Source organism: Myotis myotis, unplaced genomic scaffold, assembly GCF_014108235.1.
Source record: "Myotis myotis isolate mMyoMyo1 unplaced genomic scaffold, mMyoMyo1.p scaffold_m19_p_7, whole genome shotgun sequence".
NCBI lineage: Eukaryota > Metazoa > Chordata > Mammalia > Chiroptera > Vespertilionidae > Myotis > Myotis myotis.
The window spans coordinates 8,542,694-8,556,463 of NW_023416379.1; the positions used below are offsets into that span (position 1 = coordinate 8,542,694).

The 13,770-nt window shown below is 40.2% G+C and overlaps 1 protein-coding gene across 3 annotated transcripts in view; it reads right to left on the minus strand.

The window, feature by feature from the left end:
- Nucleotides 1–13,770, minus strand: part of ESR1 (estrogen receptor 1) — a 304,587-nt gene that overhangs the window by 28,404 nt on the left and 262,413 nt on the right. For all 3 annotated transcript variants that reach the window (XM_036317796.1, XM_036317794.1, XM_036317795.1), the window contains one exon: nucleotides 3,868–4,001. In XM_036317796.1, coding sequence (XP_036173689.1) covers nucleotides 3,868–4,001 — 134 coding nt within the window. The remainder of the gene's footprint in view (nucleotides 1–3,867; nucleotides 4,002–13,770) is intronic.

A 13,770-nucleotide genomic window follows, 5' to 3' on the forward strand; every position in this document is an offset into this window, starting at 1 on the left:
AAAAAAGGCATGAACTGACTCCATTTAAGCCAGAGATTCTCAAGAGTGATGATGATAGCTGTCCTTGATTGAGGGTCTGCTGTGTTCCATGGACTGCGTTAGACAGTCTAGACGTAATTTCCCCATTAGCTCAATAAGCCAGGGAGATGGGTGTTGTTTTACCAGTAACTAGTTTGATGTTGCCTAGATCTACAGTATGCTGAAAAAGGATAGGTTTTACAATGGTAGATACAGCCTGGGAACATGGGGACTTGCCAGGTGCTCCTGGTCGTGTCCAGCAAATGAGCATCTATTAAGTGAATGAATGGTGGGATACTTGTTGACCATTCACAGGCTAAAAGCTGTGAGGAATACACAAAAAGAGATTCATGGCTTATAGAAAAATTAGGACATCTGTGCATAAAGAACCAATCCAGGTTGAAGTAAAACAAAACAAAACAAAAAAAATTGTCATAGATTTTCATATATTTGACATAAAGTTTGTAGTAGGAATTCAGTAAATGATGAATTATTAAATAAATGAATGAAATCAGACAACCAACTGACCAAATGCTAGACTGTGTGGTCCTGACTGTGAGAACAAGAATAGTCTAGAGAAGAAAAGCTCATTCTGAATGTGGGTAGTAGATTTCCTGAATGAGATGAGATCTGAGAAGGATCAGAAATACTGGAATTATAAAGAGGAACGGAAATCACGTTGTGTAGAAGGAATACCGTGAGCAAGTGCAGCACCTTTGCCCCACCCCCTCTATAGCTCCAGCTCCCCACCCTCCCTCTCAGCCTTCTGTGTTGTGCTCATCTGCTCTGTTCTCATTTGCCCTCCTCTTGAGCTCTGTCCAGCTGGTTCTTAGAGTGCCTTGAAGCTGGCATTGACTTTGCTACAGCATCTTCGAATCAACAAGGAATGCCTCTGCCCTTCGGTGGGGAGTAGAAAACAAACAGATTTTGTCCTATGGAAGATTCTAGGCCTTCTCAAGCCAAGTAATAACTGTTCTAAATGAGGCAGAAATCATGATGATCCTGCTCCCTAACAGCTGCAAAAAGGGCTTCTCGTGGAGATTTTGGCATTTGGGAGAACCTCTCAAGACTTCCAGAAAAACATTCCTAGCAGGTCCTCACAACCACCTTTCAACTCCCTAGTGCCTCTGCCCCAAAGTCAAGGCCAACATAACACAACCTCCTCAGTCTTGGGTGACAGGATGTCCACACAAAGCCCAAGGTTCCTTCATTCACTGAGGTCTGGTTTCCCAGGGATCACAAAAACCTTCTAGTTTAGGTTTCCTGAACCGTTTCCAGCTCAGCTTCTGTCAGACAGTCCTGGAGTTTGAGCCACTCTGTATGTCTCTTGAGAGGTGACGATGGTAACCTCCATCTGACCGGTAGCTTTTTTCACTCTGAAAAAGGATCTAGCACCATATATGATTCTGTTTCCAAGTCCTGTCCTCTTTGTTCTATTTCTCAGGAACAATATGCGATACTAGGAGCTATGCCCAGCAGCAGCTCTGCTTTTCGGAAACACAGCTCGCTTTGCGAGTGGAAAAAGTGATCTCTCTTTTTCCAGTTTGAGCGACAGCCTCTGTTTTGTTAGTGCTCTCGAGCCAGCTGTTGCCCTGCTATCTCACAAAAAAGACAGCTGTTAAACTCTGTCAGTATGCAATGCCTTGCATTTCCAAAATGGTGTGCCAACCCTTCAAGTGCAGGGGACGCTCACAGCAGATCCTGAGAAAGAAGGAGAATCCAGTAGGAACGTTGAACTCGTGTGTGTGTGTGGGGGGGGGGGGGGGGGAGTGTAAGGTGGAGGTCCAAATTCTGCAGTGGGAAATCCTTGCTTGAGATTCTGGTGCTAGTCTTTTTTCTTAAATATGTTTTTATTGATTTTAGAGAGAGAGGAAGGGAAAGGGAGAAGAGATAGAAGCATCGATGAGAAAGGAACATCGATCCACTGGCTCCTGCACATCCCCTACTGGGAATCAAGCCCGCAACCTGAGCATGTGCCCTGACTTTGAATTGAACTTGTGACCTCCTGCACGGGTCAATGCTCAACCACTGAGCCACACCAGCCAGGCTCTGGTGCTAGTCTTAATAAAAGACTTTCCTACGAGGGCTGAAAGATATCTTTTTCCCCTCTGGGACTTAAAAAACATGGGTCTACAAATCCAAAATTTTGATGGCAAAAGTCTTGCCTTTTTAAACATAATATTAAATTAAAAAAACAACAACACCCAATCATAGAAACGATAATGTAGGAAAAAGCTATATGGATTGAAGGAAACACTTTTGGTTACCAAGGCCACAGCATCTACTGCATTGACTATACAGCTCGCCAGTTTCACTTCCTGTCTGGGGTATTATTTCCTGGTAACAGTGGGGGAAATGCCCCAGCACTGACAGGCCAGCTTTCCCTGAAGTTAGCAGATTGCCTGCATGTGCCAGCACTCCACCGAAGAAGGAGCCGGTTCAGGACCTGGCACCGGGCAGCCGAGTGGCACTGCTCCCAGAACACTCATCCACTAAACAGCCATTGAGGGGTCTGGACCCTGCAATGTCCAGGACAAATGACTAAAATGAAAAGCACAATGCATGTGAGTGGAACCAGAAACTTGAATGGAGTCCTAATCACTGCCTTAGTATAGATCACATTATTTTTTTATGTAACTTCATTCTGTAATCCTGTCATTGTCTAGTGTAATAGTATAGATTTCCATTTATCTGTTGATAAGTGAGAATGATTACTATGAGGACCATTAAGTGATTTGGTTACTAGCATTGGTGGGGAAGAGAAGTGGAAAATTGTTAGGAGGGTGGGGGGTGGGAAGGGACCGCCAATCATCAGGAAGAGATAAAACATCGAAAAGAGAAAGATGTGCTGATTCTCTACCCGTGATCAATACAGACTGTTTGTTCAGTTACTGGGAAATTTGAGATAGGACCTACTGGTGTAAGGAAGGAGATCTAAATCAGGCCAGGGCTTTAAAATACCTATGATTTCTATGTAAGAATGAGGCCTGAGGCATGAAGGAGGGCCACGGATTAGGGGTAAAGGTCCAGATTAAGGGCATCTACACTGCAGCTGCCACCCAATTGTTGAGTTTCAGGTCCCACAGACTGGAGATCTAGTGCTTAGGGCCAAATACTGAGGGGGTGGGAGGAGTCAGGGTGTTAGTTCAGGCTGAGCCATGATTTCCATCTGGTGACCTGAAATGACTTTTTATAATAGAGCCAACATCACTACAAAAAAAAAAAAAAAAAAAAAAAAAAAAAAAAAAAATGTGTTCTCAGCTGAGCTCTTTCCAATGAATAAATAGAAGGGAACAGTTGAATTAGATACCAAAGACCAATGAAAAAACTCCCTTTCAGCTGGTCCAATTTACTGCATTCCATCTGCTTCTGTCTTAGGACCAGGATTTCCTATCTCTGAGCCAGTTATATTTTTCAGCTAATCAGTTTTGACCAAAAATATAGTCTGTCTCAAATAAGCTTCTTTCCTTACGATCTGGAACTTGGAATTGGTCACCATTTTTTAAACAGTGTAATTTTAACTACTGGTCAATAGCCACATGTCTATACATGAATCACTTGAATAAAAACACCCCCAATATCTACCAAAAGATACAACTATTTCAACAAAAAGGTCATTTAATTCCATGCCTTTTTCATTCAATTCAATTTGTTTTTCATTCATCGTATTGAAACAGTGAGGTTCCACCTCAGTAAGTAGTCAACAATGCCAATAGATTGTTTTAAATGTGTGTCAGTGGTTCCCTTCAATTTATGAGTATGCCTTTGTAGCAGGTAGCTTGCATCTAGTTGAAAATACATATTTCTTTCAGTAACCGAGAATTAAATTCTCACGTGTTATCAACTCACCAGAATTGAGCAAAATGATGGATTTGAGGCACACAAACTCCTCTCCCTGGAGATTCATCATACGAAACCGAGATGACGTAGCCAGCAACATGTCAAAGATCTCCACCATGCCCTCTACACATTTCCCCTGGTTCCTATGAAAATGCAGGAAAAAAAAAGTATTAAAGAACATAGAAGTTCCAGAAGGTATGATAAGGTTCACATTCATAAAAATCTGCTGGCTCCAAATCTGTATCAAAAAACTGTAGCCATTCTGTTTATGGAGCATGAACATTCATTTGAATTCTAGGAAGCAAGGCAAAAAGATTTCCCACGAATAAACCATTTTCATTTCAAATATTCATTCCCCAAATATGCATGTTAATTATAGCATTCTTCAACCTATGGTTAATAAAATATTATTAAGATTGAGGTAAATGAGTTTTCTAATATTTTTTATCTATTCCTATATTCTAGATATCGTGGTAGTTATGGGAATAAAAACAGGGCCTCCACCCCGGCCAGTGTGGTTCAGTGGTTGAGCATCGACCTATGAACCAGGACGTCATGGTTCGATTCCGGTCAAGGCACATGCCCAGGTTGTGGGCTCGATCCCTAGTGGGGGGCATGCAGGAGGCAGCCTATCAATGATTCTCTCTCATCATTGATGTTTCTATCTCCCTCTCCCTTCTTCTGTGAAATCAATAATTAAAAACAACAAACAAACAAAAAAACAGGGCCTCCAGTTTCAATATGTTCATGGCCTTGAAATAACATAATCAAGTATAACAGACTTATATAGAGTGCTTTTGAAGTAGAGAAGAAACTGAAAATCATGGGCTCTAGCTGAACTGGAACTACTGATGTTGTTGAGGATGACAGGTGAGAATTTGCTTAGTAGGTGGCATTTGAGGTAACACTTTGAGAGAACGTAGGATTTCACTGAAAAATCACTGGAAGAAGGTCCTAAATGTGGAAAGGAGGAACAAATGAAAGAATATTGAGCAGTGTGCTAGAAAGAGATAGATTAATGTGAGAAAGAAGGAAATGGTCAGGTGAGGAAGAAGGTCCTACATCACAATAGGAAGTTTAGGCTTTTCCCTATGCAACAGAGCCTTGGCCTCAAGAATTTAACATTCATAACATGACATGTAATTCATCACATGTAATATTTTAAAAATAAATTACTTTGTATCATTTGTATGCACTTGTTGCAGAAATTAAATGAAATGATATATGTGAAAGGAACTCATTCATCTTTTTGTTCACAGGCTCAATTTGGGGCATGTTGTAATCAAGAAGGACAGGGAGAAGTTAAAATAGTCTATGCATATGCAAAGATATATTTATGAAATATATACAAATTTAAAACATAAACACTGAACACATTGCCCAGTATCGTTTTTGTTTTGTTTTTAATTAAAATATCTTGAAGTTCTTCCTCAACTGTTTTTAAAAACTGCATAGTTTTTCACCACGAAAAAAAAAGCTGTGATTTCTTTAACCACTTTTTTATTGGCAGACATTTAGTTTGATTTCTAGTATTTTGCCATTACAAACAGCTCCTGCAATGATTACCTTTATGCTTATGTCTTTGGGCACATCTATAGACAGCTATAGAATAAATTCTTAGAAGTAGAATCACGATATCAGAGGAGTATTTTTAAAACTTTGATAAGTAGTTCAAAAATTGCTTCCAAAGAGCTTGTACCAACAGGCTGTTGGTAGGAGAATATATTGTTGTAAGCACCTTCTCTGAGAGGTCTCCTTTTTCTCTTGGATATTAGTCATGTTCACATTGATTCTTAAGAGCTCTTTATATATTGTAATAGTTATCAATTTGTTCTATGTGCTCTCAATGATTTTCTAATGGTTTGTCATGTTTTCATTTGACTTGGTTTCTGGTATTTTCTTCTGCAAACATTTAATCTATAATAATAAAAGCATAATATGCTAATTAGACCAAACGTCCTTCTGGGATGAAGCCGCAGCTGCAAGGGAGGGATCCAGGCAGCCACAGCTGCGAAGGCCTACTCTTGCATGAATTTCATGCATCAGGCCTCTAGTCATTACATAAACATATTTATCAAACTGTTCATTTATGGCTTTAAAATAACATTTCTTGCTTGAAAAGGTCATTCTCCCTTCCAATAACATAAATAAAATATTTCTGTCTTATGTTCCTTTCTAGTATAGTTCTAGTATATATTTTTATGTTTAAATCTTTGCTCTTCTGGATTTTATTTTTTATAAACACTTTATTAAGATATCATTACTTATCAAAGAATCCATTTAAAGTGTACCATACGATAGATTTTAGTACATTTATACAGTCGTGCAACTATCATTTGATACTTACTTTGATGTAAGATGTGAGACAGGGATTCAACTTACTATTTTTCCCAGGCAGCTAGTTAGTTTTCTTAACACCTTTATGGAATAAACCATCTTTAACGCGCTGACTTGACATATGCTAGTACTTTTGATAAAATTTATTTACTTCTTACAGCTGCCCCCTAAGGTTGGTATTATTATTTCCACTTTCCAAATAAGGGAATTAGGTCTCAAAACTGTTTAAGTTAAACCACACCACCTACACCAGAAAAAGAATTCCAATAAGATTTTCTCTGTCTTCTTGTCTTGCTTCACTTTAAGCCATTCAAAAAGAAAGATTGAGGGCCCATTACACCAGGCTTTGAGCTAGGCATTAGGCATAGGCCTCGTTAATATGAAGACCCAGAATAGAGACAAAATAGACAAGGAGAAAGACAGGTGCAACACAACGGGAGGCATTCCCCAGAAAAGGCCTAGAAAGTCTCTTCCAAGTAATGTCAATCGCCCCAAGTTTAACCCACATCAATATTGAAGCAACTGATATAATATTCTTAGATAAAGGTAAATGGGATTTTATATAAAGTGCTTAGAATGGTATGTGGCACACAGCAGGGTCGATATTTAACTATTAGTTATGGATTGATAAATCGATCCATAGATGTCAAGGGAGAGGTTGGCCTTTTTACCTGAAGCACCCAGAAAACAATTGCTGTGGTAGATTTTGCTTTGACGGTGGAAATCCAGGTGTATGAAAGCTCTACATACCAGTAGGTGGAGGAAAACGTTAAATGCTACCTTCCACAAGAGGGGGTGATAGATGCCACACCCAGAGGTGAGTTGGCCTTAATCAGACAGAGAATACTAGAAGTGTTTTTCTTGTCCTGTAGTTGATTTTTTTTTTTTTAAGAAGCACATTTTCTTTCTAGTGAAAAAATAAACAAGGAGAGGGGAAAAGGTTTGGAGGATAGAGCTTTAAAAATAACAACTAATAGCCAAAATAGAGAAATGTTCCTTTCTCAGTATAACGTCTGTTTACTTCACAGACTGCACATCGGCAGGGGAGCAGCTCTCAGTGTGGGAGGGAGCCTGCGCTCACCTGCTGTGAGCAAAAGTTCAGCTCAGAAACTGAGAGCGGAGTCTTAACTGTTCCCTGTTCTTCTGGTCCCTTTTCAATAGTCTCCCACATTTTCTCCTGAGAAGCTTGTTCTTAACCCTTTCAGCAAGAGAGCATTCTTCTCGGCTTCTTCCCACTGCACAGCCTGTGATTTCCCCCCATCAGACCTGTCCACAACACAATGCTTGCTCTTCAGCACAAACTGGGAGCCATAGACTGGGTATGGCACATCCCTAAGGTTCTCTGTGTGTGGTGGTCCTTTAGAGGGCACAGAGGGCACACACCTTAAGTATAAATCATTGAGACATTTATAGTGGTTCTCAACCTCTGGCCCTTTAAATACAGTTCCTCATGTTGTGACCCAACCATAAAATTATTTTCGTTGCTACTTCATAACTGTAATGTTGCTACTGTTATGAATCATAATGTAAATATCTGATATGCAGGATGATAGGCGACCCCTGTGAAAAGGTCGTTAGACCGCCAAAGGGGTCACGACCACTGGCTAGGAGGACCTGGGGCTTGCTTCCATGCAGAGCGAAGTGCTTCATGTTTGCTGCTGGAAGTCTCAACTTTGAGGGCACCTGGGAGAATATTTATTCCACTGAAGTCCCTAGTTTCTCAGGGTTCTCTAAAAGTCTACAAGAACTTCATGTTGTCTCCATCAGACTAAACCCACTATGCTTTCTATGGGAAAAACTCCCTTGGTCTAACACTTTGGGTATAATAAATAAGTGCTATGTTCTTTGTTGACCCTGATGATCTTTTTGGTAAATCACTACATGTTGCCCACATGGAAATGACTGACTGATGACGTGGTATCTGTAGGTCCCTCATTAGCAGCGTCACAGGTGAAAGGGCTTGCCATGTGAGCCAGTGAACAGGTGACTGAGCCCTAAGATCAGGAACAAATCCATGTGGACCTTGCTGGATGTTCAGACACTTGATACCTGCCCAACACAGAGGAACCCTTTATCATCTGTCCACTGAGGTCATTACTCCTCGGGGTCAGGGCTTCCTTGTTGAAATGCTGCCAAAATGTTCTATCCTAACCTCAGGGAGCCATTCAGACCAGAGAATTAACTCAATTTCAGATGGAACAGATGAATCAACAGCATCAGACATGGGTTGACTACTGAGAAGCTGGTGGTAAAGTTACTAAGTAATGTAAAAATTGGTCTAAATCCACGAGGTGCTCCTGAGGCTGAGAAATACACGGGGTATGGAAGAACAAGATTTATTTTTGAAGAAAGAACAGCTTTAGTCATATATCAGGAGTAGTTTAGCAAGCAGCCCAGCCTTGGACTCCAACTGTGAGACGTGACAGGCTGCAAGGATGAAGCCCTCCACCAATTACATCAGGTGTTCAGAGCAGCTTAGAATCCCCTAGTGGGGAAACCTTGTTCTGCTCTTTGTTCTCTTCTAATACAGTCCATTTGCAAGGGGGGTGGGGGGGTTGGGGGGTGAGGAAGAGGGAGGAGGGTTTGCAAGAGCATTTGTTTATGCAATATCCTGAAAGTTCCTTCTCTATAGAAATGAAAGCCTGTTTATCAGAAGCCCTTAGGTACTTATTCTCCACCTGGGAAATAAAGAGCTCTAATGAGGGTGTGCAGATCAAACCTGCCCTTATATATCTTCAAAAATAATCTTACAAAATGGAAAGCTACCCCTTAGTCTCTCTTTATGGACAGGAACAAACGAACAGAAAGCCCAGGAGATCAACATTTAACTTAGCTGTCCTGAGAAAAGTACAGTATGGTTAGAAAAAAAGTTTACAGATTAGGATGCTGTTTAAAGTCAATAGTGGCAGGTTTAGTTGTATTTAAAAAACGTGCGTATTTTGGCTGCTACAAAATCTCTCAGCGCACGCTCTGTGGTGCCGTGGATCCATAAATATTTGTACAATTAAGAGGTTCACAAATGCGACTCTCTGACGTGTGAAACTAAACGGCAAATTTCTGTTCTACACGTCATCACCACTTACAACGGCAATGCCAGCAAATCCTGAAAAATGCAAAATGTCAGTGGCTGCATCTCAAAGCTGAGCCCTTGAGATAAAAGCAGTTCAGAGTTTGGCATCCAACGGCCTGGGTTCAAATCTTGATGTTTCCATTTACCAGTTATGTGACCTTGAACCAATTCCTTAACTCTGTGCCTGAATGAGCATAAGAATAACCTGGAAAATGGAATAAAATAAAAACCAATAAGATAAATTTTAAGAATATGATCAGAAGATCATCTTCTTAGAGTTATTCTGACAAAAGGGAGACAAAAACCATATTGTAGGATTCATTTTGAAGGATTGGATTTCAAGTGGAAATGACTTTTAGTCCATTACCTTGAGAAGAGCTGCTATGGAATGAAAGCCAGCACTATCTTCACTGAGAGGCTGAGGAACAAATGCCTGGAGCAATTTAGAGCATTTCAGAAATGTAAAATTCTCAGAAGACACATCCCAAGTCAAGCAGACCTTGCTGAAGAAGTTGGGAAGTGTTACTGCAGGGAGAAAGTTTCCAGTTCTCTGCTTTTCTCAGCTTCAACCCATGTGTAGCTTTATTATTGTCATGGTTGTCATTTGATACATAAGGGACTCAACCAAGAGAAGCCAGTCAATATCAGTGGCCAGTAAATAGAATTCCAATGCAAAGAGAAAAAAAGCTAAAAAGATTTTTTTCATATAGGATTGAAATTAAAGAAAAGATGCCGAAACCAGTTTGGCTCAGTGGATAGAGCGTCGGCCTGCGGACTGAAAGGTCCCAGGTTCGATTCCGGTCAAGGGCATGTACCTGGGTTGCAGGCATATCCCCAGTAGGAGATGTGCAGGAGGCAGCTGATCGATGTTTCTCTCTCATCGATGTTTCTGACTCTCTATCTCTCTCCCTTCCTCTCTGTAAAAAATCAATAAAATATATTTTTAAAAAAAGAAAAAAAAAGAAAAGAAAAGAGAGAACACTTCCCTCAGGCAGTATCCTCAGGGTATTTTCAGCTCAAGGAAAATGAAATTCTCCTTCAGAGACTTGCCTTGCTAAAGCACTAACTCGCTGACGACTAAAGTGTGGAAGTGGCTGCCAGAGGTTATAAGGCCATCACACTAAAGTCCATACTAAAGTCCATACTCAACCCCTTCCAGAATGAAGGCCCTACCCATGCCCCCAAATCATGTCCCAACGCAAAGCCATGAGGACTCTCATTCCCGCTTCGTCTCTCTCTCTACTGCCATCGCCAGCGGTGGACTTCAGCTTTGCAAAAGTCATTGTAAGCCTACTTCCAATCCTAGCGACAGAGTATAGATAATTGATACACCTATTACTCACCCAGAGGATTTAGACCCTCCTGGTTCATGCTGGTGCAAAAAGAATTACACAGGAAATGTTAGATTGACCTGCATGAAAGATGTGTCTGGATATTAGTGCCAAACACTTAGTCATCTACTGTTCAATAACCTTTATTAAGTGACCTGCCATATAGGAGTTAATACTCTAAGGAACTCTTTGCTATTTACTTTTCTCACATCAGATGGCTGCTAATCAGAACAGCTTTAAGCCAAGAGATATTTTACAATAAATAGAAACAAGCCTTAACATGCACCCTTTTTCATATACTTTTGGGTGCTAAAGTGGTAAAAAGATAAAGAAAAAGGAGGTTAGAATTGGTTATTACAGACACTTCTGTCAGAATCTGTAAAACACACTTCTGGGTTTGAATGGCTTTGCCAAAGGAGATGGAATTCTGCACTCCTATAGATAATGTTCCACTTGAGGTTGCTTGACAGTGTATACAGTTTAAGAGTTAAAGTAAGTCACTAGAGGAGAATTGTCTAATGGTTGTATCTACTCAAATATCCAACTAGAAGGAGATTTGATAGATCTTTTAAGATACATCAAATATGTAAGACATAAGGAAAAATGTCTCAGTTATTTGCTTTTCATGTAGATGCTTTGGAATTATACACACAAAGCAATTAAGTAGTTTTTCTCCATTCTTCTTAGATGACCTGATTTCATTAACTGGAATGAAGATGAATAAACAAAGAGAGTGCTGTGTTTGTATGTGAGAGCTGGGTTCCTGCTTTTAATAAATAATCATTGTTTACCTGTAAAAGACATGATCAACACTTCATTTATTTAACTCAAGTTTCATTGTACACTATTTTTTGAGTCAATTATATATGCCAGACTCAGTACTAGACACACTAGAAACTCAAAGATCAATTTTATTTGTTCATTCCAATATTCATTCAGTAAATATTTACCGAGTCGGAATCTACTGTGCTCCAAGCACAGAGTTAAGTGTTTGGAGTACAGCAATGAGCAAAACATTGACTCCTGAGATATACAGTTTAGACAGACATTAAATACACATTATCACACACAAAAACACACACCAATAAAATGAAGTAAAACTATTCATTACAACAAATGTCAAGAAGGAAGAGTACAGGTCTTAGAGTAAAGTACATCAAGGGGACTCTTTTAGATATGGGGCAAGATGGGTATCAGAGAAGACCAATTTGGAGAGGTGGCATTTAATCTGAAATCTAAAGAAATAGGAATTAGCAGGGACTGGAAAGAGCTTACCAAGCATAAAGACTAATGTAGGTTTTGGAAGCAAGAAACTGCTTGATGAGTCTGAGAAAGTAAAAGAAAGTCAACATCCTGGTACCCTGGCCTTGCTGACCAAGGCACAAGGGGCCTGAGGAGGTAGCAGCGGAAACAAGGCCCCAAGGCTGTGAACTGGAAGGTGGATTTCATCCCCAATCCAAGAGAAGCCATTACAGTTTGAAGAGAATTCCTAGGAAAACTTAAGGGAAGAGTGATCAAGATTTGTGTTTTCCAAAGATCAGACTCACAGGGGTAGTATTTCCTCAAGTCTCTATAGCAGGAAGAAAAAAAAATTCACATTTCTTAACTTGGCCATTCCAACTGCAGAAGTTCTTATGCACACAAAGTCCAGAACAAAATGCACCACAAAATTTGGTTTTATGGCACAAAAACAAAATGAACCATCATTAATCAAGGCCATTGAAATGCCGCTCCCCACCCCCCAAAATGCCATTATTTCCCTCTTCCTTTTACATAAAACCTTAATTCATTCCTATCCTTTGAGAAGATTGACGTATATTCATACAGCGTGTTGGAAGTCTAATAACTAAGCTAAAGACCTAGGATTCTTGCAGGGATTCTAGAGTCATTCATTCAACCAGGACTTACCAGCCTTTTATTAGATCCCAAGCACTTTGCAAGTTAGTCAAGGTCCTACTCTCCTAGTGATAAAGCCAGATAACAGACAAGTAACAAGGAACAAGATCATCTTGGGCTGTGGTAAGTGCTTTTAGGAAATAAAACAGTGAGCAGCAGGCAAGTCGGTAGAAGGGCAACTTCAGCTAGCTTGTCCTTGAGAAGGTGACACTTGAACTGAGACCTGAGTGACAAGATATTTTGAGGTCATCTGGACTCCATTTTTAGAAGAGACATTTGTGTGTGTGTGTGTGTGTGTGTGTGTTTCTAACTAAGATAAGAAATTGAATGAGGTAGTTATTTTAATGGTTAGCGTAAGGCTAGCAAAGAGTGTTGCTGCTTTGAAATCCAGTGAGGGAAACCAACAAACTCATAGCATTGAGCCCAGAAATCCAAGACACTTGAGTTGAAAATTAGAAGTGACCTGAACTGCCTTCCTCTTAGAATCTCCAGGCTTTTCATGCTGAAGTTGGAACACAGCCATTATAAGAATGACACTGCTCCCTGGAAGCCAGTTCACAAACAAGGCTTGAGAATAGAGCCAGCAGAAGATGGCCGGTCTTGTGTGAAACAATGCTGTTTTATCGAGTACATCTTTCGGAAATGTGTACAACTCTACTAGAGCTCTGTATCCTTCACTCTTTTTGGTCTTTTCTTTGATTATGGACAGTCTTTGCCTTGAGTCCATACAATGTTTGCTAACTTCATTGCATGCTTCTCAATCTAAGTTTTAATCAAATAAAACTATGGATACAAAGCAAACAAATTTGTTTGCAGATGGGCGAATGATACTGAAAGCTGCTTCCAAGAGGTGGGGGGAGTGGATGTGTATCTGGTGAATTATTGGCAGTTGTTTTCCCCGTAGCTCTTGTATTTAGGTCAGAGGTTCTCAACCTGTGGGTCGCGACCCTTTGGCAGTCGAAAGACCCTTTCACAGGGGTCGCCTAAGACCATCCTGCATACCAGATATTTACATTACAATTCATAACAGTAGCATCATTACAGTTATGAAGTAGCAACGAAAATAATTTTATGGTTGGGTCACAACATGAGGAACTGTATTTAAAGGGCCAGAAGGTTGAGAACCACTGATTAGGTGCTGATCTTGAAGTGTAATTTTAAATGTTTCTTTTTATTATGCTAATATCAGGAAAATGCAGTAATCTCACATTGTGTAGCAATAGGTAGTAAAGGACAGTGCACCAGAAAGAGAGGACCTGTCTTCTTGACCCCATTCTG